Genomic DNA, 24,258 nt, shown 5'->3' with positions numbered 1-24,258 from the left:
GCACCTTGGCTGCTGGGTGAAGGATGGCTTCAAGTTAACCATGGAAAAAGACAGCAACCATAGGAGGAAGACGTGGTTGATCTTCAGCCGAGGAAGCAGGGGCTTTAGGTTAGATAGCTTGTTCTAGGTCACGCATGTAAGAGGCAGCGGAACCTAAGTTCCTGACTCCAAAGCCTGTGTCTTTTTTTTTTTTTTAAGATTTATTTATTTATTATGTATACAATGTTCTGTCTGCATGTATGCCTGCCCACCAGAAGAGGGCATCAGATCTCATTACAGATGGTTGTGAGCCACCATGTGGTTGCTGGGAATTGAACTCAGGTCCTCTGGAAGAGCAGCCAGTGCTCTTAACCTCTGAGCCATCTCTCCAGTCCCCCCCCCCCCCCCCCCGTGTCTTTTATGTAATACGAAAACCACAGATTAGGGCCGGGGATGTGGCTCAATCGGTAGAGTGCTTGCCTCATGTACACGAGGCCGGAGGTCTGACCCATGGCCCTGTAGTAACTGACAGGCCATGGGGCACAGCTGTAGTCACAGCTCTCAGTAGGCGAAGGCGGGGTGTCCGAAGTTCACAGTCATTCCCTTCTATGTATTGAGCTTATGACTAGCCTAGACTGCATGAGATCCACCTCAAAAATAAAACCAAAGCAAAATGAAAAAGAAAGCACAAATAAGCAGAAAGAGAAACATCACCACAGCAAAAGGACCATTATTAAATATTTGCTGTGTACCCTTGCAGATTTTCTTTATTTCTTAAAATTAATTTATCAATTATTTTATCTGTTTATTTAATGTACATTGGTGTTTTGCCTGTGTAAGGGTGTTGGGTCCCCTGGAACTGGAGTTGCTGACAGCTGTGAGTTGCTACGTGGTTGCTGGGAATTGAAACAAGGTTTTCTGGAAGTGCTTTTCCAGTCAGTGCTCTTAACCACTGAGCCATCTCCCCAGCCCCTTCTTTTTTTAAAAAAATATATTTTTTTTATGTACATTGGGGTTTTGCCTATATTTATGCTTGTATGAGGATGTCAGATTCCCTGGACCTGTAGTTACAGACAGTTGCGAACTGCCATGTGGGTGCTGGGAATTGAATCTTGGTTCTTTGGAAGAATGGCTGAACCATCTTAACCACTGAGCCATCTCTCCACCCCCAGATTTTCTCTGTGTTTATAGATCTTTATTTTCTGATACTTTGAAAAGGTTCCTGGATGGCTGTGATGAGGCACATCTTTAATCCCAGCAGCACTCAGGAGGGAGAAGCAGGCAGATCTGTGAGTTTGAAAGAAGAAGGGGAGGTCACGTGGGAGGGTTTGGAGGGAGAAAAGGGATAGGGGAAATGGAATAATTATAATTTTTTTATTTAAATTATTTTTTTTAGAAGATGTTTCTTTAGCTTACAATTTTGGAGGCCAAAGGTCCAAGTTTGATCAGCCCCATCTATTCACAGTGTGTGGCAATGTGTGTAAAAGAGGCCACACTGTGAAGCCAGAAGGATTTATGAGCCAGTGTTGTTCTCTGAGACAGGGTTTCTCTGTGCAGCCCTGACTGTCCTGAAACTCTCTTTGTAGATCAGGATACCTTGAACTCACAGAGATCCTCCTGCTGCTGCGCGCCCCCTCCACCCAATTGCTGGACGTGTGTCACCACTGTCCAGAGGGTTGTTCTTTCTGTTAGGACTTGCTGTTGAGGGGACTAACTAGTGTCCACCAGAAACATCCTTCTGATACTAGCATCCCCAGTTGACCAGATCACCTCAGATCCTCGGCCTTTGGAGTTCTACTACTACTTGTCCTTGCTAAATGAAGGTCAACCTTCCAGAGAAGACTGTGGACAAGCTGCATCCAAGCCATGGCTCTATGTATGTGTTGTGTGTAGATGGGTGTTAGTTTATGCCTCATATGTGGACTTAGATTCCTAGTCCTTTCTAGCTCACGACAATGTCGCTGGCTACACTCATCACCACCGTCTTCAGTGTTTCATTGGCAGTTCTGAACTCCCAAAAGCTTTGAGGGCTCAAAAGGAGTTTTGTTTGGCTCAAGCTAGATTTGGCAGTGAACATTCCTTTTACTGATATAAGTCTATTTATAAACTTTATTTATCCAAGTATTGCTATTCGTAAGTTATACTGCGTCTCAGCTTCTACTGGAATTTTTACTACAATGGTGTAGGTAATGTCTTATCATTTTAGAGTGCCCCAAATTCTGAGTTCCAATATACACAGGGCTTGGAGGTTTTGAAGCCAGGTTCTGTGGGTCTGTGTTTAGCTGTACTGCTATTCGGGCTAAGAAGAAGCCTTAAAAGGCAACATTATTTGTTAAGCAAGGTTTGTGTGGGTAGATTGTTGACTTTTTTTAAAGATGTGAGTGCAGAGTCAGAATTTAAAAAAAAAAGAAAAAAAACATTCCATATTTTTCCACACCCAGATCAAGTGCATGCAGTTGTTAGGACTGACTGACTAGGTAGACTGTCAATGGGAAATGACTCCAAGTGTAGGCGTGACAGGTAGTCATCAGGAATGCATTCAGAGATCACCCCTGAGAAATGACCCCAGTGAGGAGAAACTGAGACTGTTTTGTTCAGTATTCATTATCGACTGCCAAGTATGCAGCACTTGTTATGGCTAGCCAAGGGCTGCAGGGAAAAGAATCCTGTGTCCTCTCCTGAGAAGCGTGTGGTCCAGCTAAAGAGGTGAGACATCTAAGACCCCTGAGCCGGTTAGGACTCTGCTGTGTAAGCCCCTGCACAAGGAAGCACCATGAGCTGCATGTGCTGGAATCTCCAAAACTGGAAGGTAGAGGAGGCAGCAGGTTTATTCAGTAAGGGTGAGGGCTGTACAGCAAAGTCCCTGTCTTAGAAGACATAAGGGTGCTGGAGAGGTGACCAAGTTCTGTTCCTGGCATCCACAGACAGCTCACTACCACCTATAACTCTGGCTCTAAGGGATCGATGCCCTCTTTAGGACCCCTCTGGTGCCTGCACTCACATGTACATGTTCTCTCTCTCTCTCTCTCTCTCTCTCTCTCTCTCTCTCTCTCTCTCTCTCTCTCTCTCTCTCACACACACACACACTCAATTAAAAATAAAATAAATCTTGGGGCTAGACTGATGGCTCAGTCATTAAGAGAACTGGGCGCTCTTGTGGAGGACCTGGCTTCATTTCCCAGCAACCACATGATGTCTTTCAACCATTTGTACCCCAGTTCTAGGGGATCCGACACCTCTTTTGGCCTTTGCAGGCACCAGGCAAGCACCCGTATACATAAAATAAAATAATTTTTAAAAAGTAAAGAAGTAAATCTTTAAGTCTGGGTGTGGTGGCACATGCCTTTAATCTCAGCACTTGGGAGGTAGAGGCATATACCTCAAAGGCTGGAGAGATGGCTCAGGGATTAAGAGCACTGGCTGTTCTTCCAGAGAACAGCAACCACATGGTGGCTCACCACCATCTGTAATAAGATCTGGTGCCCTCTTCTGGTGTGCAGGCAGAACACTGTGTACATAATAAGTACATCTTTTAAAGAAAATCCCTTAAAGTTGGACTGTAGAGGTTGTAACTAGAGGTTTTTCTCCTGCCCATCAGTTCCTGAGGCTTCATATTAATTATAAATGTTTGGCCAATGGCTCAGGCTTACTACTAGCTAGCTCATACATTAAAATTAACCCATTTCTATTAATCTGTGTAGTGACATGTAACCGTGGCATTCCCTGTCTGCTGGCATGTTGTTCCTTGGGCAACTGGGTAGCATCTCCCAGACTCCACCCTTCTTCACCTATATCTCTGCTTGGATTTGCTGCCTGACTCTATCCTGCTTGCCATAGACAAAAGCAGCTTTTTTTTTTTTTTTTGGTTTTTCGAGACAGGGTTTCCCTGTAGTTTCTAGAGCCTATCCTGGAACTAGCTCTTGTAGACCAGGCTGGCCTCGAACTCAGAGATTCGCCTGTCTCTGCCTTCCGAGTGCTGGGATTAAAGACGTGCGCCACCACCGCCCGGCCTGACAAAAGCAGCTTTATCAACCAATGAGAACAACACATTCACAGTGCACAGGCTCCTACAACTAGAGATGGCTCAGCAGATAAAGGCACTTGCTGCCCTGCCTGACAACCTGAGTTCAATTGCTGAGACCCAAGTGACAGAAGGAGAGAGCCAGTTCCCACAAAGTTATCTTCTGACGCCCCCCTACCCTCCACAGACTTAAAGAACTGATTAAAGAGGGCCGACAAGCTGGCTCAGCAGATAAAGCACTTCTTATGCAAGCCCAGGAACCTGAATTTTATCTCCAGAACCCACATAAAGGTGGGAGGAAAGAACCAACTTGACAGAGTTGTTCCTGACTTCCTCCCAGTAATAAAGGGGAGGAAGGAAAGACGCACAGAAGGGATGTGTGGAGAAGTAAGCAGAGTAAGAAGGTAGAAGGAGAGGACCACAAGCGGCAGTTCTGAGTTGGGCTGTGGAGTTGAAAGGAGAGTGTGGCTTACCAGATGCTGATGGAATTGGCAGGTGGGCTGAGATATGCACAGGGTCGGGGTATGGCAGAAAGGTAAATAGTTTTGGTGTGAGTGGATTGAGAGCTCGGAGCAGTGGGGGTGAGGGAAGTGCGGCTGGAGAGTCAGCCTGGGTTATTTATAGAGGCCTTTGCATGCTAAATACACAGATGCTCAGTCTTTATTTCAAAGGTGACCCTTGTTATTGAGGGACTTTACACACCCATGACCAGAGAATGGTGCTTTCTTCTGACTATTGGTTCAGTGGGTTGAAGGTGGTGAGTACAAGTCCAAGCTTTGCAGAAATCAAGGTAAGGCATGGCCATGGGATAGGGAAGAAAGTTAATATAAAAATATTTAAGAGAGCCTGATGTGATGTGGCACACACCTTTAATCCTAGCACTCCAGAGGCAGAGGCTGGTGGAGCTCTGAGTTTGAGGCCAGCCTGGTCTACATATGAAGTTCTAGGACAGCCAGGATTGCATAGTAAACTGCTATCTCTAAATAAATAAGTCAATAAGGACCACATTCCTAGACCTGGTAACTTAACACAAGAAGGAAGGAAAAATCTTGTCACCTCTTGGACTGGGTGGTAGGGTTGGAGGGCCGAGGCTGGAGAGGGGCAGAGAGGAACTAGGGAAGCTGTGGCGAGAGGGAATAGTGGTGCCGTGGAGCAGGAAGTGCAGTTGACAGCCAGCTTCCATGCCAGCTCCTGGGGAGAAAAGGTTCCAAGAACTGCTTATGGCAGGAAATCCCCCAAATGGTGCTTCATAGTCACGAATGAAGATGGTCTGTCCCACGTAGAGAACAGGCAAGATGGAGCAGTACACGGCAGCTTCCACAGCGTATGCATTACTCTCACCCGTGGGCTGAGGCCAAACCCTCCGTAGATCACGCTAAGAGGCCTTTCCATCAGAATCATTGTCACAGCTCCGTAGGCTCAGAAGCTCGGGTGCCTCTGCCTCTTACAGAGCTCCATCCGCACATTTTCCAGCTGGCAATGTTAATGTCCCTATGTTAAAGATAAGGAAGACCCAAATGAGGAAGTGACTTGCCATTTACACAGGAAGACAACCTTCCTGTGGAGTAGGCCTTCATCTTCAGTTTCACTCTGAGACCATGGTGCAGGCCCATCTGGGAGTAGCCCAGAGGGAGCCAGCCCTTCCTCCCCAGACTTATCTGTTAGTGGAATTGGCATCCAGTGTGAGTGATTACACAACTTTTGTTGCTTTTAGGAGTTGGAGTCTCCTCGTAGCATAGACTGACCTTGAACTGCTGATCCTTCTGCCTCCGCCTGCTAAGTGCTAGATTACAGGTGTGCACCACCACACAATTTTGTGCAGGGCTGGGGTGGGACCCAGAGTCCAAGCTCTCAACTGGGCTGCATATCAGGCTTGATTGTAAATACTGTCTGAGTAAAATGACTTGATATCAAATGATGATAGTAATAATAGACAAACCTATTTATTTTTAAGTTTATTTAGGGTGTGTGTGGCTGTGGGGTCTGTGTGTGTGTGTGTGTGTGTGTGTACACACACATGCATATGGAAGCCAGAGGTCAAGATAAGATGTCTTTCTCAATTGCTCACTATCTTATTTTTATTTCTTTATCTTTTTACCTATTTAGGTTTTTTGAGACAGGGTCTCATTATGTAGCTTAGGTTGTTCTAGAACTCACTCTGTAGACGAGGCTGGCCTCGAACTCACAGAGATCTGACTGCCTCTGCCTCCCAAGTGCTGGGATTAAAAGTGTGTCACATCCAGATCTCTGATTTTTTTTTTAAAGATTTATTTATTTATTATGTATACAATATTCTGTCTGTGTGTATGCCAGGTGGCCAGAAGAGGGCACCAGACACCAGACTTCATTACAGATGGTTGTGAGCCACCATGTGGTTGCTGGGAATTGAACTCAGGACCTTTGGAAGAGCAGGCAATGCTCTTAACCTCTGAGCTGTCTCTCCAGTCCCAGCTCTCTGATTTTTAAAATTTTATTATTAGTGTGCATGTGCTTACACACATGTGCATGTGTGTAGATGTCAGAGAATGACAGTGGAGTTGGTTCTCTTCTGTCTTTACTTGCAGAGCAGGGATAGAGCTCAGATTTGCATTTTCCAGCTGCAAGTGCTTTTACCCACAGAACTGGCCCCCTGGCCCTCTCTGCCCGTTCTTTGAGATAGGGTCTCTAGGGTCTCTCACTAAACTTGCGGCTCATCAGTCAGGCTAACTGGATGGTGATGAACTCTGACTTTAGGGATCCACCTGTCTTTGTCTCCCATCCACTCCCTATGCTAGTGCTCGGGTTACAGAAGAGTGTGCCACAGTGCCGAACTTGTGTGGGTGCTGGGATCTGAACTCAGGTCCCATGCTTGCTTGGCTGCACTTCACTGACTCAGCCATTGCCCCAGTGGCCAAGAGAAAAATCTTTGAGAAGTCAGACGTGGTTCCCAAGTTTTTCTGAAGCCCTTCTAGGACTGGGTATTGACATAGGGACATGGTGGGAGTATAAAATTTTCAGTGAGGGGCTGGAGAGATGGCTCAGAGGTTAAGAGCATTGCCTGCTCTTCCAAAAGTCCTGAGTTCGATTCCCAGCAACCACATGGTGGCTCACAACCATCTCTAATGGGGTCTGGTGCCCTCTTCTGGCGTGCAGGCCTACACACAGACAGAATATTGTATACATAATAAACAAACAAACAAATAAACAAATAAATAAATAAATAAAAATTTTCAGTGAGAGTGTAGATCTGTTGAACACTAGGTAACTTGTAGCCTGAGAGAGTTGTCAGCTTCAATTGTGGATGGTGCTGCCTTCCTTGTGATGCGATTCTTCTTTTTGTGATTAAAACAAGTCAACAGGAGGAGGAGGAGTAAGCATCCCCTTATCAAAGTGTTGGGGCCTGAAGGGTTTGGGAGTGTGGATTGTTTCTTGTTTGTTTCTTTTTAGATTTGCTTATACATAATAAGATTTATCATGGAGATGGTGCTCAGTTTTAAACATGACATTTATGTACAGCATGTACAGACAAAGGTATGTTTGTGTGAATGTGCATATGTGTACATCTTTGTGAGCGCAGGTACATGCATGAAATAATGTTTCATGGTGTGGAATTTTCAATTTGTGAACGTCATGGTAGCACTCAAAAGTTTTGAAACTGATGGCGTGGTGGTGGCACACTCTTGTAATCCCAGCATTTGGGAGGCAAAAGCAGGCAGGTCTCTGTGAGTTCAAGGACAGCCTGGTCTACAAAGTATAGTGAGAATTCTAATTGGTCTTAATAATAAAAACCCTGAGTCAGATATCAGGGTAAATGCTAAAAGATCAGAGAAGTAAAGGAGTCAACCACTAGAGAGACTTCTTACCTCTACCAAATCCTCAGACCGAAAGGAGTGAGAACCTGTCTCCATTGGCCTTATATTTCTGTCTTCTCCTCTCAAGTACTGGGATCAAAGGCATGAGACCCTAGTGCTGACATCAAAGATGTGTGCCACCACTGCTTGGCCTTAATGGTTAAGTAGTGGCTAGCTCCACCCTCTGATCTTCAGGCAAGGTTTTTCCTTTCCTTTCCTTTCCTTTCCGTTCCGTTCCGTTCCGTTCCGTTCCTTTCCTTTCCTTTCCTTTCTTTTTTTCTTTTCTTTTCTCTTTTCTCCCAGAGACGGGGTTACAGGGTTTCTCTGTAACTTTGAAGTCTGTCCTGGAACTTGCTCTATAGACCAGGCTGGCCTCAAACTCACAGAAATCCACTGCCTCCTGAATGCTGGGATTAACGGCATGTGCCACCACCAGATGGCCAGGCATGCTTTCTTTGTTAGACACAAACAAAATGTCACCACAGCAAAATGAGTTCCAGGACAGCCAGGACTGTTGCAGAGAAACCCTGACTCAAAAAAGAATTTTTTTGATTGTTTGTTTTTTGAAACTGGCCATGGTGACACAGGCTTGCAGTCCCAGTATTTGGGAATCTGAGGATATAGGATTGCTGAAAGTTTAAGGTTAGCCTGAGCTAAATAACAAGATTCTGTCTCAAAAAGAAAGAAAGAAAGAAAGAAAGAAAGAAAGAAAGAAAGAAAGAAAGAAAGAAAGAAAGAAAGAAGAGAAAAAGGAGGGGAATAAAGGGGAGATGCCTCAGAGGTTAAATGTTTGCTGCTCTTGCAGAGGACAGAGTTTAGTTCTTGGCATCTATGTTGGGTACACATTGGAGCCAATGCTCCCTTCTGGCCTTCGTGGACACCCATACTCATGTACACATACCCCCACATAAACTCACATACAAACACATGATAAGTAAGATAAGCCTTTAATCCAAGCACTTATGTTTGTGTGAGTGTGCATATGTGTTTGTGTGTGTATGTATATATATGTATATATATATATATCTGTGTGTGTGTGTGTGTGTGTGTGTGTGTGTGTGTGTGTGTATATATATATATATATATATGTATATATATTGTTCCTGGGGAATAGAACCTAGGGCCTCATATATTCTAGGCAAGGGCCCTACCACTGAGTTATCCTCAGCTCTTTTATCTGTTTTTATTCATTTTATTTTGTTTTAAACAGGAGTTCATTCTGTAGCTCTGGTTAACCTTGAACTCAGGACAATCCTCCCTCTTTGTCCTCCATAATTTTGAGTGTATGTCACCACTCATAGCTAGAACTGCTGGGTAATTTTTGTTGTGTTTGGCTTTTGAGACAATTTCTCTTTATTATGTAGCTCTAGCTGCCCTGGAACTCACGACTGAGTTTCGTTTCTTTTCTCTTTCTCTCTTTCTCTCTTTCTCTCTTTCTCTCTTTCTCTCTTCCTTCCTTCCTTCCTTCCTTCCTTCCTTCCTTCCTTCCTTCCTTCCTTCCTTCCTTTCTTTCACAAAGAAAGATGGGGCTCAGTGGGTGAAGAGCTTACCTCCAAACCTGATCACTTGAGTTTCGTCCAGGGCCTGCATGGTAGAAGGAGAGAACCAGTTCCTTCCAGTTGTCCTTTGGCCTCCCCAAGCATACTGTGGTCCATGTGTGCCACCCCTCTCCCAATAAATAAAAATGTATTTTGACAGTAAGGTGCTGTGAACTGAGGACATTTAGGGGCTTCTAGAATAGAGATAAAGGGCTATGCAGTGAGTGGGGGGCTCCCACAGAGAGTCCAAGTGAGCATCTAACATCTGAGCCCAGGCTTGGATGGATGATGAGTGAGCAGTGTGGGTGTCAGTTTGTCTGTCCCAGAGGGACCAGCAAGAGGAAAGCCCCTGGTATGGCAATGAGCTTGACATGTTCCAGGAACAGTGAAGAAGGACACAGGGCAGGGTCACAATGTGTGGGGTCCCAAGGCATCAGAGGCCCAGGGCAGGGCCTTTGCAACTCTTGCTTCTGAGGGTGGGTTTTATTTTCAGGGTGGTGGGAAGTTATTTGAAAATTTGAAATGGAGAAATGACCTCATCTAATACACTTGTGTACTTTAAGGTTTGCTGTGGCTGTCTGTGGCAAACTAACAATAGGCCTTATGTAAGCTTCCAACAGGAAGCTGCTGCTGTGGTCTTGACGGGCACTCCTGGACTTTGTTTGAAGGCAGAACTCGCTTCACTTGCCAGTGAGTTGAATGTATGTGTGAGTGTGGAAAAGGAAGAGTTCAGGATAAGGCCTTGGTGTGTTTGCTTGCTTTAGGTCAGTTTTCTCTAAGAAGCTCAGGCTGTCCTTGAACAGCAGTGATCTCCCAAGTGCCGAGAATATAGGTAAGTCCCATGATGCTAGTTGGAGCCCTAAATTCTTTTGTTTTCTTATTTTATACTATAGAAAAGTTTTTCTTGTAAACTAGGCTGCTCTCAAACTTGAGGCAGTTCTTCTGCCCTGGCCTCCTGAGTGCTGGGATTACAGGCATGTGCTGCTGTGCCCAGTGAGTATGAGGTTTACATTCTGCCCAGCTGGTTGAGTGCTGGTGCCATTTACTGGAATGCAAAAGATGAAGCCAGGATGTGGGCGTAGGAACTGGAATCAGGTGGAAGGTAGAGAGCAGAAATGCAAATCTGAGAATTTGCTTAGTTTTTGGTTTATTTGAATGCCATGAGGCAAGTTTTATTTTCATTAATCATGCAGTTTTCCATAGTGTCCCAGGGTAAACTGGAGCGGTCTGACTGGGGGCTCCCTGAGGCCCACAGGTCAGTGGCATCGTGCAGAGTACCTGGGTGCACAGTGCAGTTTATTATTTGCAGCTTTTCCTCCAAGGCTTTCAGATGATGTAGATGGAGACTCTTAAGGGGTGCAGAAAATTCACTCTGCTTTTCCTGTTCAATAGTCTCCTTGATGGGCGGGAGGGACATTCTCCCAAATCTCTTTTATTTTTCTTCTTTACCTGTCTTTGAGGCAGGGTCTCTTACATAGCCCTAACTCTGTCCTGGAACTCACTCTGTAGACCAGGCTGGTCTGGAACTCAGAGATCTGCCTGCCTCTGCCTCCTGAGTGCTGGGGTTAAAGTCATATACCACCACCGCTACCTGCTTGGTGGCAGGTTCTCTGTTTCTATCACTTGGGAGGCAGAGGCAAGTGGATCTTTATGAGTTCGAGGCCATTTGGAGGTCAGAGAATAGTTAGGGGGAGTTAGTTCACGACATGGGTCCCGGGGATTAAACTCAGATTGCCACGCTTGGCGTCCAGCGCCTTTTCCTAACTGAGCCTTCTCACTAGATGATGTGCCTCCATTTTCCTTAGTGAGCTCTTAGCAAAGTTGACAGTCCCCCATGCTCAGCTTGTCTGCCATTTTCTCTAAGTGGTCAATGGAGCCTCACTCCTAACCTGCTCTCCTTTTGTTCATTTGCATTTATGTAGCAAGACACCCATGTGGAGGTGCTAGGGAGAAGGCCTAGAGGTTAAGAGCACTGGCTGCTCTTGCAGAGCGCCCAGGTTCAGTTTCCAGCACCCGCATGGTGGCTCACAGACATCTGTAACTGTTCCAGGAGATTCTGTGCTATCTTCTAACCTCCTTGGGCATCAGGCACACAGGTGGTGCACATACATACACGTAGGCAAGACATTCACACGCATAAGGTGAAAAGCATCTGAGTGAGAGAGAGCAAGCCATGTGCATAGTTTTCCAAATCCTGAAACTAGGGCTGGGGAGATGTCTCCGTGGGAAAAAGTGTTTAGAATTTCCAGCACTACCATTGAAAACAATGAAAACTGAAAGCTTGAGTCCAAATGAGGTTAAAGTCCGAGGAGGAGAACAGCTAGGGAAGAGGTGCCTTGCTTAGGATCTCGCTAGGCCATGGGTAGAAAAGGGAGGAACCCCCAAGGACTAGTTCCCAAAGAAATCAGTGACATCCATGACCATGAGGACTTACTTCAAGGGGGTGAACGTGGACAGAGCCGCAGACTGAGTGGACTGCTGGGTCTAGCCACATGCCTATCACTTGCTGTAAACAGCAGGTAATGGGAGGGCGGAGACGATGCTGGGCTACAGAGGTCGAGAAGACAGGAGAAGATGGCTCTTAGGAGCCCTCCCTTTTCTCCTTAGCTCAGGCCCCTGTAGCATGAGGGAACAGTGTATGTGTCAAGGGTATAGGTTATCAACATGACTCATCACAGGTGAGCCTTGACCACTTAGCACATTTCTGCCCCACAGAGTTTTGATTTTCCTCCTTTGTATGCTTCATCATTTGGAAGGGAGTCTCTCTGCACACCCTAAGGAGTATGTATGGAGTTAGCTTCCTCTCTGGAGGAAGCCGCCATATGAGCTTCTTGGAATTCTGGGGAGAGTTATGTCTTCTCACTTGTTTTATTATCCCGGTGATTATTTGGTGTTTATTTACATATTTTTAGCGCTAGCGCTTTCCTACTTTTTAGTGCTGTTGGGTTTCAGGCCCGCTTTGTGTTACCTCTCCTTCATATTGTATGTTTGACTTCCTCTGAGTCTCACTGATGAATCCCTGCCTCTCTGATTCTTCCCTCTAGTTCCTCTCTCTTCCTGGAAGTCCTGCCTATCCTCTCCTACCCAGCTATTGGCCATTCAGCTCTTTATTAAACCAACCAGAAGGTGCCTTGGCAGAGACATCTTCACAGCATACAAAAAGATTATCCTGGGCTGGAGAGATGGCTTAGAGGTTAAGAGAACTGACTGCTGTTCCGGAGGTCCTGAGTTCAATTCCCAGCAACCACACGAAGGCTCACACCCATTATAATGAGATCTGAGATCTGGTGCCCAGAACACCATATACATAATAAATAAATTAAAAAAAAATATCCCACAATGGTGTTGTTACCCACTGAGTCACCTTCCCAGTTCCTCCACCTTGTTTTTGGGTTATTTGCTTGTTTGTTTTAGATAAGATATATACACACACACACACACACACAAACATACACACACATATGTATGTATGTATATTTGTCAGACCTAGTATTCTCTAAATACACTAGGCTGGCCTTGAACTCACAGAGATCCACCTGCCTCTGCCTTCTGAATGCTGGGATTAAAGTTGTGCACCACTATGCCCAGCCAATTTTCTTTCTTTTTAAAGATTTGTCTTTAGTATTTTTAATTATGCATATTTGTGTGTGTTGAGGTTGGGGTAGTTGGTACGGATATGTGCAGATGAGTGAGTGCCCTTGCCCTCTGAGGCCAGAGACATAGAATTCCCAGAGTGGGAGTTACAGTTACAGCTGGGATTTTGAGCCACCTATATGGGTGCTGGGAACCCAAGTCTGGCCCTATGGTAGAGCAGTATGTACTTTTAACTGCTGAGCCATCTCTTCAACCCCTAATTTCCTCTTCTTTTTTCTTTTCTTTTCTTTCTTTTTCTTTTGGTTTGATTTGGTTGGTTGGTTTTTGTTTGTTTGTTTGTTTTGTTTTTTGAAACAGGGTTTCTCTGGGTAGCCCAGGCTGTCCTGGAACTCACTCTGTAGACCAGGCTGACCTCAAGCTCAGAGGTATACCTATCTCTGCTTCTCCAGTGCTGGGATTAAAGGTGTGTGCCATCACCACCTGGCTAATTTTTCTTTCTACATTTATCTTGCTTTTAACAAATCTCTTCTAAACTAGGCAGTGGTGGCGCATACCATCTGAGGGCCAGTGTGGGCTTTGCAGGGTTTCCAAGCAGGATGCAGACTGCTAGTGGTTCCTTGGCGACCGTCTAGAAGCTGTGGTCTGTGTGTATACTTTATACTATCACACTAGTATACTTTAATTTCTTCTCCTCAGGTGGCTCTAACTTGGACAGCTCAAGGACAAATGGGAGAGGCCTGCTTATGGACCAAAGCTCTGGGGCCAGGTGTTCAGATAAGCCAGAAAACTCCCCCACAAGGTAATGCAACCTTCACTTCATTTGTATCTCTTATGAGTGAGACTGTATTCATCAGAGAATCTCGCAACTGTGTATAACATAAGTTGTTCCAAGTGGCTGAAGCCTAAGAAATATCCCTAATGTGTGTGACACAGCTCTCTTACTGTGGATGCTAAGCTGCATCCACTTACAGGGACTGTTGTTTACATCAGGGTTCTGTACTTTACTGTTTTAGAGCTGAGGAGATTCAGGTGACGAAGCGATAAGTGGGTGGAGAGATGGCTCGGTAGTTAAGAGGACTGGCTGCTGCTATGGAGAGCTCAGGTTTGATTCCCAGCAACCACATGGCTCCAGGGGTCTGATGCTCTCTTCTGGGAATTGTGCTCACGTGTACATATCCTTAGGGAGACACGCACATACTTAAAAATAATAAAATAGATCTTAAAAAAAAAAGAGGAGAGAGATGCCGAGCAGTGGTGTTACTTATCGTTAATCCCAGTACTTAGGAGACAGAAGCAGGAGTATCTCTGTGAGTTTGAGGCCAGCTTGATCTACAGAGTTCCAAGACAGCCAGGGCAACACAGAGAAACCCTGTCTCAAAACAAAACAAAACAAAACAAAAAACATAGAAAGAATAGAGACTACATAGGTTGGCTAGAGGGTGTGACTCAGTAGACAAAGCGTTGTCTCACTAATCTCAGTTCAGATTCCCAGAACCTGTGTTAATTTTTTTTTTTTTTTTTGGTTTTTCGAGACAGGGTTTCTCTGCAGCTTTATTTTAGAGCCTGTCCTGGAACTCTGGCCTCGAACTCACAGAGATCCGCCTGCCTCTGCCTCCCGAGTGCTGGGATTAAAGGCGTGCGCCACCACCGCCCGGCTTTAATTTTTTTTTTTTTAAAATAAGGCACTCGAACTTGTAAGCACTCTAACACTCTTGCAGAGATTTAGAAAATGTTTTGGAGAGATATTTTGGCAGTGTAGAACACTTACTGTGTTATTGTGAGAACCAGAGTCCAGATCTCAAGACCTGAGTAACCAACCAGCTATTCAGTGAACATGTTTTTTTCTGAGACAGGGTTTCTCTGTAGCTTTGGTGCCTGTCCTGGAACTAGCTCTTGTAGACCACAGTGGCCTCAAACTCACAGCAGTGAAAACATTTGTAATCCAGGTCCCAGGACAGGAGGATGGGGCACAGAAACAGGAGGATTACTGGGACTTGCTGCCTTCCACCCCAGTTTAGCAAACAGGAGCCCTAGGTTCAGGGAGAAAGCTATTCCAGCCTGCCTGAGGGCCTAGAGATGGAGAGGAGGAACAGTGCCCTCTTCTGGCCAGTGTGTGCATACAAACAGATAATTAAAAAAAATTTAAACCTGGCAAAGGTGGCTCACTCTTTTAATCCTCGGGAGGCAGAGGCAGGTGGAGCTTTGTGAATTCAAGGCCAGCCTGGTCTACACGTGATTTGCTGGTCCTCCATACAGCAAAATTCTGTTTTAAAAAACAAGGAAAAACATAGGAAACTGAAAATGTTTTATTCCCTCCTTACATTCTTTTTACACTTTCCTGACTTGGAAAACATTTATTTTTTTCTTTACCTCTCTCCCATCATGTACATTGTATTTAGTGTGTTTTCTAAGTGCCTCCCACTGATGGTAGTAGAATCATATGGTCAAGATAAAATACATTTTGGTCAGTATTTTAGTTACACCTTAAGCAACAATGAGAAACCCCCAAATTTGAATGTATTCAGAAATCCACCATTCTCAAAACATTTTGGTATCTATGTTATATATTCTTAGAAATTTTTTTGAGACACGGTTTCTCTATGTATCCCTGACTGTTATAGAACTCGCACTGTAGACCAGGCTGGCCTTGAACTCACAGAGATCCGCCTGTCTCTGCCTCCCAAGTGCTGGGATTAAAAGTGTGCACATCCAGCCGGGCGGTGGTGGCGCACACCTTTAATCCCAGCACTCGGGAGGCAGAGGCAGGCGGATCTCTGTGAGTTCGAGACCAGCCTGGTCTATAAGAGCTAGTTCCAGGACAGGCTCCAAAAGCCACAGAGAAACCCTGTCTCGAAAAACAAACAAACAACAACAAAAAAAAAAGTGTGCACATCCATGCCCCACTTTAAGACTTTTTTTTTAAAGGATTTATTTTATGTGAATGAGTGTTTTGTCTGTGTGTATGTGTGTGTGTGCCACACATGTATCTGATGCCCTCAGGTTAGAAGACAGCACCAATATCTGGAACTGGAGTTACAGACAGTTGTGAGCCATCAACTGAACTTGGGTTCTCTACAGGAGCAACAGGTGCTCTTAACCACTGAGCCATCTCCCCAGTCACGCCCCCGTCCTTATTTTTCTTGAGACAGGCTCTCTATGTAGCCCTGGCTGTCCTAGGCTATCCTGGATGGCCTTGAACTCAGAGGTCTGCCTGCCTCTGGCTTCCCAGTGCTGAGATTAACATGTACCAACCACCATGCTGTCTACATCACCGTAGCTGGTATATAAGTAATGGTGGTGCTCTACTCATGTGTTATCTTAGTCGGTGTTCTGTTGTGAAGAGACACCGTGACCACAGCAACTATTAGAGAGGAAAACATTTAATTGGGGCTCGCTTACAGTTTCAGAGGTTTAGTCCTCTATCATCATGGTGGGGAGCATGAGGGGCATGTAGGCTGGAGCAGTAGCTGAGACTTACATCCTGATCCAAAGGCAGCAGGAAGAGAGCTTGGGCCTGGTGTGGGCTTTTGAAACCTCAAAGCCCACCTCCAGTGTTATACTCCTCCAACAAGGCCACACCCACTCAACAAAGCCACACCTCCTCCAACAAAGCCACACCTCCTAATCCTTCTAATCCTTTCACATAGTGTCATTCCCTAGTAAGTAATTAAACATTCAAATATATGAGCCTGTAGGGGCTGTTCTTATTCAAACCGCCACACTTGTCATTTAGTCAGTGCTGGGAATGGCTTCAAGAGCCTTATATACTTTATTTCTTTAAGACATCTTCAACGAGTTTCTTTGGTTATAACATAGGACCCTGGTAAATGAGTGTCTTGTTTTTCTTATGTTAGCTCTTGAATAATATATGTATATGTATATCCTGACTATAAATACTATATAATAGTGCAGTCTAAATTTCCATTACCATTTTTTAAGTGATGGTCTTATTTATACTTTTTTTTAAGATTTATTTATTATGTGTACAGTATTCTGCCTGCATGTGTCCTTGCATGCCAGAAGAGGGCACCAGATTTTATTACATGTGATTGTGAGCCACCATGTGGTTGCTGGGAATTGCGCTCAGGACCTCTGGAAGAATAGTTAGTGCTCTTAAACTGCTGAGCCGTCTCTCCATCCCTTCCATTGCCTTTTTATTTTGGCTTATTCCAAGGGGTCCAGAGGACCTTACATTCTTGCTCTCTGAAACACAAAGGTGCAGAAAGATTGCTGTCACATCTGAGTTCCAATCCCTCCAACAGGAATTCTCCTTTTGTAGCGCTAGGGCTTGAACGCAGAGCCTTGTGCATACAAGTTGAGTGCTCTGCCTACTGAGCTCTGTCCCTAGTCTTCCCTCCCCTTTTTTTTATTTAAGGTCCTTTTGTGACCTAGGATTCTATGAATATATTATCCAAAAAAATCTCTAGACTGATGTACTGTGTAATTGATATATCAGTTTATTTAATCTCCCACTTGTTATTAGCAATACGTTTAACTTGAACTCCTTTATTCTTCTGTGATACAGGCACTAATGTGTGGGAACATCTCGCTTTATATTTCTTTTCCATGCCAGACTCAAAATGTGATTAAAGTGCTTTTATTTTTCCAGACAGAATAAATCTAAGTCTGAAATTACTGACATGGTTCGCTCCTCCACAATCATGGTATCAGACAAGGCTCACATTTTATCCATGCAGAAGTTTGGACTGCGAGACACAATCGTGAAATCACATCTCGTGCAGAAGGAAGAGGATTATACCTACATCCAGAACTTCAGGTAGCTAACTAGGTTCTCACAGTTTTCTTTTGAGACGGGGTGTCACTGTATAGTCCTGACTGGCCTTGGACTTGTCATGTAGACCAGGCTGGCTTCAAATTCACAGAGATCCCCCTGCCTCTGCTTATGGAATGTTGAGGTTTAAGATGTACATCAATGGTTTTTCAAGGCAAAATGACCATTCTGCTCTCTGGAATTTAAACGTCTGCCTCACATACCTTAGATTTGGAAGGAAATTATTCTGTTTGATGTTTCTTCTTTTCAAAAAGTATCATTGCATTCCCTTTTTGAGGGGGTATGGGGCAGGGTATGACTCCCTGTGTTATCTAGCTTGCTTTAGAACTTAGTCAAGTCATCCTCCTGTCTCAGCTGTACAAATGCAGGGTTAGAGATACATGCTACTGTGCCCATTCTGGTTGCTCTTCGTGGGCAGCTGTCTGAACATGCCGTGTCTCCTCTGGGCAGGCTCCGTGGTTAATGGGCAGAAGTGAGGAGCACAGCTCTCTGGTGGCTGCAGAGATATTTACAGGGATAAATGAGACCAGAACAAAGAGCGGTACCCGAGTCTCCAGTACCTGCCTGAGGTTTTCTATTCCCATGGTCACTCCAGGCCTTTGAAGAAAGCCATTGAAAATGAAACTTGTTGACGTTCAGTAATCCTGTTAGCTGGGCTCTCTGAACGTTAAATGAGTGAAGCTTTTAGAGTTCTGCTGGAGCTTTAAAAATCATTGCCCTGGGACCATTGTTTCTAGGTGAAGACGTGACCTCTGGCTGCTCCTGCCACTTTCTTGTCATCTTACCATCTTTTTCCTTTCAGTGGCTCCCACAGAGCCAAGCCATTTTGTGGCTTATGAGTCCACAATGGCTATTTAAGGAAAGGAGGAATGTTCAGAGCAGGCTGGACTGCATGCTTGTTTGTGTGTTTGAGATAGTGTCTCACCATGTAGCCATGACTGCCGTAAACTCAGTTTGCAGCCCAGGCTGGTCTTGAACTCATAGCCATCTTCCTTCCTTGCTGTCTCAAGTGCTGGAATTACAAGCATGTGCCACCATACCTGGCTCAGAGAAGACCTAGACTTCTCAGTTATCACCGCGGCAGACTGTTAGTCACCCCTCGGTGCCATAATTATTGGAGATTAAATAGGACATTTCTTTATGTGTTTTCTTGTTTGTTTTTTGAGACAAGGTTTCTGTGTATAGCCTTGGCTGTCCTCTAGCTTTGTACACCAGGCTGCCCTGAAACTCACAGAAATCCTCCTTCATCTGCTTCGCAAGTACTGTGACTAAAGGTGTGTGCCACCACTGCCGGGCCATCTCTTATGTCTTAAGATGCCATTTCAGAGACTGAACCCCAGACTTACTGTTTCTAGATCACTGATTGAGTCTCTTTGGTGACAGGTTTTTCGTGGGTACGTACAATGTGAATGGACAGTCTCCCAAAGAATGCCTCCGGCCCTGGCTGAGCCACAGTGCCCAGGCCCCAGATGTGTACTGTGTGGGGTGAGTGCTCCTCCTCTGTTGTTCCCAGTTCTTAAGAATAGAGAGGCACACTGAAGGAGTGGAGATGTGAACTGAGCTGAGCCTTTCTTTATAGCAGGTAAAGGGATGGAAATATGAGCTCAGCTCAGGGACAGCTGCTTCTCAGTTTGCTCTTTCCTGATAAACAGAGGTCTGGCTATGTACTGTGCTTGGTATTTAAATGCTAATATTAATTTAGTATAACCTTCTGTTAAAAACTGGTGTGTCATTACTTGACATTCAACACATTTTTGGTCACAAAGCAAAAAATAGTTTTGCCAGGAAAGGAAGGTTCCCTGAAGTCTCATCAGTTAGTCAGTTTTGTGTGTGTGTGCATGCATTTGTACGGGAGCCAGAGGACCATCTGTTATTCCTTAGCACACATGCACGCGCATGCGTGTGTGTGCATATATGTGTGTGTGTGCATGCATTTGTATGGGAGCCAGAGGACAATCTGTTATTTCTTAGAACATGCATGTGCGTGCGTGCGTGCGTGCGTGCTTGCGTGCATGTGTGTGTGTGTGTGTGTGTGTGTGTGTATACATACACATTCATGACAGACAGATAGACAGGGGTTCTTTCTAGTCTGGGGCATTAGGGCTAGACTGACTGACCAGCAAGCCCCATGAGTCTGCCTGCCCGTTTCTGCCTCTCAGCCCTGGGTGTGGATCACCATGCTTGGCCTTCATTTTGTTTGTTTGTTTTTCTTTCTTTCTCCCCTCCCCCCCCCCCATTTCTCTGTAGCTTTGGAGTTGTTTTTCTTTTTGAGGCAGAGTCTTATTATGTAACTTTGGCTGGCCTGGAAATTTCTACGTAGATCAGGTTGGCCTTGAATTCACAGAGATCTGCACCCCACTGCCTTTGGAGTATTGGTAGTAATGGCATGAGCTACCATACCTGACCCTATGTTTGGCATTTTTTTTAATTTTATTTATTTATTTGGCATTTTTTTAAAACATAGATTCTGGGGATCAAACTCAGGCCCTGTGCTTGTAGGGCAAACACTTTACTGACCGAGTCATCTTCCCAGCCCCTTGTTTTATAGTTTCGAGAAAAGATTTTACTATGTAGATCTTAATTTGAACTTAAATCTTAATTTGAACTCCAATTTGCCACTTAATCCTTATTGACCTAACGATTGTGGATGTAAAACTGGGGGGTGGGTGCTTCCAACTATTTCAGTGGCTAGGTCATAGGGAGGAAATGAGCTCATGTTCAGAGAAGCACCTGGGAAATCCCACGACATTCAGTTCTCTGGATCTGTTTGTTTTTAGCCCCTCTGGAGGGTCCCACAGTTCAGCTAGAAAGCTGAGACCTGAGCACTTGAACAGACTCGGGGTGTATTCCCTGGTTCACTGTTGCCTCTCTACATAGGTTCCAGGAGCTAGATCTGAGTAAAGAAGCCTTCTTCTTTCATGATACCCCAAAGGAGGAAGAGTGGTTTAAAGCCGTGTCAGAGAGCCTTCACCCAGGTGCCAAGTACGCAAAGGTAAGAGACAGCTGGGGACTTCATCACTTTCCATATCCTCCAAGGGAAGCCTGAGGTAAACGCTCAGCTTTTTGGTGAACTTTCAGTGGTAACCGTTCCTAGTCAGCCTCATTTCCCCAGAGGGCCTGTCTGAGTAGAAAGACGCAGGGTCCTGGCTCTTGTAAGTAGTTTAGGGTATTGTGTAGCTTGCTCACCTTGTCTCCTGGCCTGGAGAGGAGGTGTGCTAGTGTTTCAGCCAGCTCCCATACCACATTTCCCTCGGGATATTCTGGTTTCCAGCTTCTGTCTGTGGCACCATCACTTGAGAATTGGGCTCTGTGTTCCAGGTGAAGCTCATCCGACTGGTTGGGATTATGCTGTTGTTGTACGTCAAACAGGAACACGCAGCATATATCTCAGAAGTGGAAGCTGAGACTGTGGGGACAGGAATCATGGGGAGAATGGTGAGTTGTAGCGTGAAATTAATTGCTCTTAATAATAAAAATCCAGAGTTAGCCATCAGGGTGAAAGCTGAAGGATCAGAGAAGCAGAACAGCCAGCCACTAGAGTTCTTACCTCTACCAATGCTCAGACTGAAGGGGTGATCCTGTCCTCAGAGTGCACTGCTTTCCTGTCTCCTCTCGCCTTTTATTTCTCTCTCCCTGCCCAGCCATATCACCCCTGTCTCCACCTCTAGGATTAAAGCCGTGTAATCCCAAATGCCGAATCACCTTTGTGTGAACTGTTTTCTCTTTTAGACTGTATCAATTTTGTGTAGCCCAGTGTGGCCTTGAACTAACAGAGATCCATTTGCCTCTGACCCCCTAGTTCTGGGATTAAAGGTGTGTGCCACCACTGCCTGGCCTCTAGTGGTTTAGCTCTGCACTCTGATCTTCAGGCAAGCTTTATTTGTTAAAATACAAAGTATCACCACAGTGAGTCTTTGGTATGTATGTTTTTCACATTGAGGACCTTGACTCCTAATGTTTTGACTCAGCCTCTCAGGATGGGGAACAATACAAACCCACCTGAGATGCTGCTGTTGCAGAACAAGCTGTACACATAAACAGGACTGAACTGAGCAGACAATTTAGAAATCCAGCTGATGCACTTCTCTATCCTGGTAGTTACTCAGTGCCGGAGCCTCTGGTTGATACGCTTGTAGTGTAGTATGGTACAGAAACGGTTTTGGCCTCCTAGGAAAACAGGGTCCTGTTCTTCTTGAGGCTCCTAGAGTCCTGCCCCTAAGATCCCGCTGCAGAAGCTGAGCTGGACATTTGGCTGGCTCACTAGTGATACAGAGAGAAGAATAGAAGGTTGAGGGAGACAGACTCAGGCCTGAGCTTTCTGTAAGGTCTAGTCATTTTGCTTGGGGAATTTGTGTTCTTATCTGTAAGATATAGATAGTAACCCCATAAGGCCATTATGAAAACAAAGACGAAATATGTGAAAGTCAGAAGGTTTAAATGACCGAGGAGGGGTCTTTCTTGTAGGGTAACAAAGGAGGAGTGGCAATCCGGTTCCAGCTGCACAACACGAGCATCTGCGTCGTAAATTCCCACTTGGCAGCCCACATAGAAGAATACGAGAGGAGGAACCAGGACTACAAGGATATTTGTTCTCGAATGCAGTTCTCTCAAGTGGACCCAAGCCTCCCCCCTCTCACCATTAGCAAGCACGAGTGAGTTCGAGTTTTTTCCCTCCTCAGTTCCCTCGTGACTGCTAGGCTCTGGGTTCTCCACCATGCTAGAGGTGAATGCTGGAGACTGGGTATCTGCCAGCTCTTATTTGTCTCCTGGAAATTCTTGGCTTCCTAACTCACCATCTGGAAGACCCCTAAAAGCACTGTCAAGCATTCCCTGTCCCTGGAGGGACATGGGGTTTACTTGCCTAGAAATCTGTCTTGATTGAGCCCTGGGAGCAAAGCAGTCAGAGAGCTTGCATCTTGCACACAGCTTGGAGTACTGCTTGAAGTTTCCACGTCTGTTCTTCCAGAGCAGGTGCAGTTGGGAGTCGGGCCTGTGCTCGTTGCCTTCACTTGCTCATTCCTTCTTGATTCTACTTGTCAAAACCATAGTTGCAACTGCACAGAGCATATTGTGCCAGTTTTTGTTCATTCTCTGTATTTCATTAATCTCCAAAACTTGTTGTTTTGTCTGATTTCAAAGCCTTGGAATTTTAGACTTTGCGGTCACAATTGAAATTTATGGATCTTATTTATAAAGAAGAGGAAGCCACTGGGGTCCTGTCCAAATCTGTGGAACTGTCTCTGGCTGACTGGAGGGCCGTTCTTCTCCGGGGGTCCCTCGTAGGGAGCATGTCTCCTCCTTTGTGAGGCTGCAGCTGGGATGGCTTTTTGTCTGCTTTTAGCTTGAGGATGCATTTGTTGGGGGAAGCGGGCACGCTGCTAGGCAGATTATATAGTGACATCGTTGTTGGCTTCAGGTAGAGCAGTACTTGACTTCATGGCATGTCTGAGACCATCAGGGAGCAGCAGCAGGTGTAATGAACCACGGGACACAGCTCTTCCCAGGAGTGCAGAGTAAGCCAGTGATGTGGTGGGCAATCCTGGCCTTGCTATTAAATGTGAGCTTTGCTTCAGGCAATTCTCCCTTGGAAAAAAACGCCAAGAGTGTGTTTGTGGGGCTGGAATGTAACGGGGTGCCTAAGTGACTGGTGGGATTTATACTCCTTCTTGATCTTTTTTTAAACCACTTCTTGCTATTCAATAAACAATATCTTGCTTTTAGATTTTTTTGTTTTGTTTGTTTGTTTGAGTATTTTGTTCACTATATAACCAAGCTAGTTTTTGACTGGCTATACTCCTGTATCAGCCTCCTGAGTGCTAGGATTACAGGCATGAGTCATGACACCAGCAAACAGGCATTGCTTTTAGATCTTATGAGTCTGTCTTTTCAATTGTACCTGCATAAAACAGTCAAGAACTCCAGGCTGTTTATGACGAGCGTGGGCCAAGACAATAGAATCAGCAGTGCCTTAGACATGTTAGACATGGGTGGGAAGGAAAATTCTGCCACAGCTAAGTTTTTGTCTCGCCCTGGGTCTTGTTCTTGATGCCCTGATGCGTTCTGGATAGGGAGGGGTAAGCCTCTCCTAAACCCTGTCACCTTTGTGCTCTGTCCTCACAGTGTGATCTTGTGGCTGGGGGATCTCAACTACAGAATAGAAGAGCTGGATGTGGAAAAGGTGAAAGCGCTCATCGAAGAGAAGGCCTTTCAAACCCTGTATGCGTACGATCAGGTACAGACGCTCGCTGTGTCTTCCTCCGGCAGCTGTTCCTCAGCCGTGAGAGCTCGGAGCCCAGTTTCTCCTTCCCTAGCCTGGAGGCTTCCCTAAGGGCCCAATGTCCTCTGCTGCCTGCATTCCATCTGCATTCCTTTCTCTTGGCTTTGTCCCGGAAGCACTGTGTCCCTTAGAGTAAGAACACGCTTTCTCATCCACTCAAGAGACCAGGAATTGGGGTCAAAAGGGCCTTATGTTATTGGTTTTGTTTCTTCCTTCAGTAAAGAAAC

The 24,258-nt window shown here is 45.3% G+C and overlaps 1 protein-coding gene across 5 annotated transcripts in view; it reads left to right on the top strand.

The window, feature by feature from the left end:
- Inpp5b (inositol polyphosphate-5-phosphatase B) overlaps positions 1-24,258 on the top strand; it is a 67,337-nt gene that overhangs the window by 23,018 nt on the left and 20,061 nt on the right. For 2 of the 5 annotated variants that reach the window (XM_038333209.1, XM_038333210.1), the window contains 7 exons: positions 13,659-13,761; positions 17,572-17,739; positions 19,138-19,239; positions 20,632-20,746; positions 21,073-21,189; positions 22,219-22,406; positions 23,875-23,986. In XM_038333209.1, the coding sequence (XP_038189137.1) occupies positions 13,659-13,761; positions 17,572-17,739; positions 19,138-19,239; positions 20,632-20,746; positions 21,073-21,189; positions 22,219-22,406; positions 23,875-23,986 (905 nt within the window). Of the gene's footprint in view, positions 1-1,246; positions 1,269-9,996; positions 10,059-13,658; positions 13,762-17,571; positions 17,740-19,137; positions 19,240-20,631; positions 20,747-21,072; positions 21,190-22,218; positions 22,407-23,874; positions 23,987-24,258 lie in introns of those variants that run through there. The other 3 variants (XM_038333213.1, XM_038333211.1, XM_038333214.1) reach the window with 3 other exon arrangements.

Source organism: Arvicola amphibius, chromosome 6 (genome assembly GCF_903992535.2).
Source record: "Arvicola amphibius chromosome 6, mArvAmp1.2, whole genome shotgun sequence".
Classification (NCBI taxonomy): domain Eukaryota; kingdom Metazoa; phylum Chordata; class Mammalia; order Rodentia; family Cricetidae; genus Arvicola; species Arvicola amphibius.
Note: the sequence above shows the minus strand (reverse complement) of the source record. Positions and strands in the feature narration are given on the sequence as shown.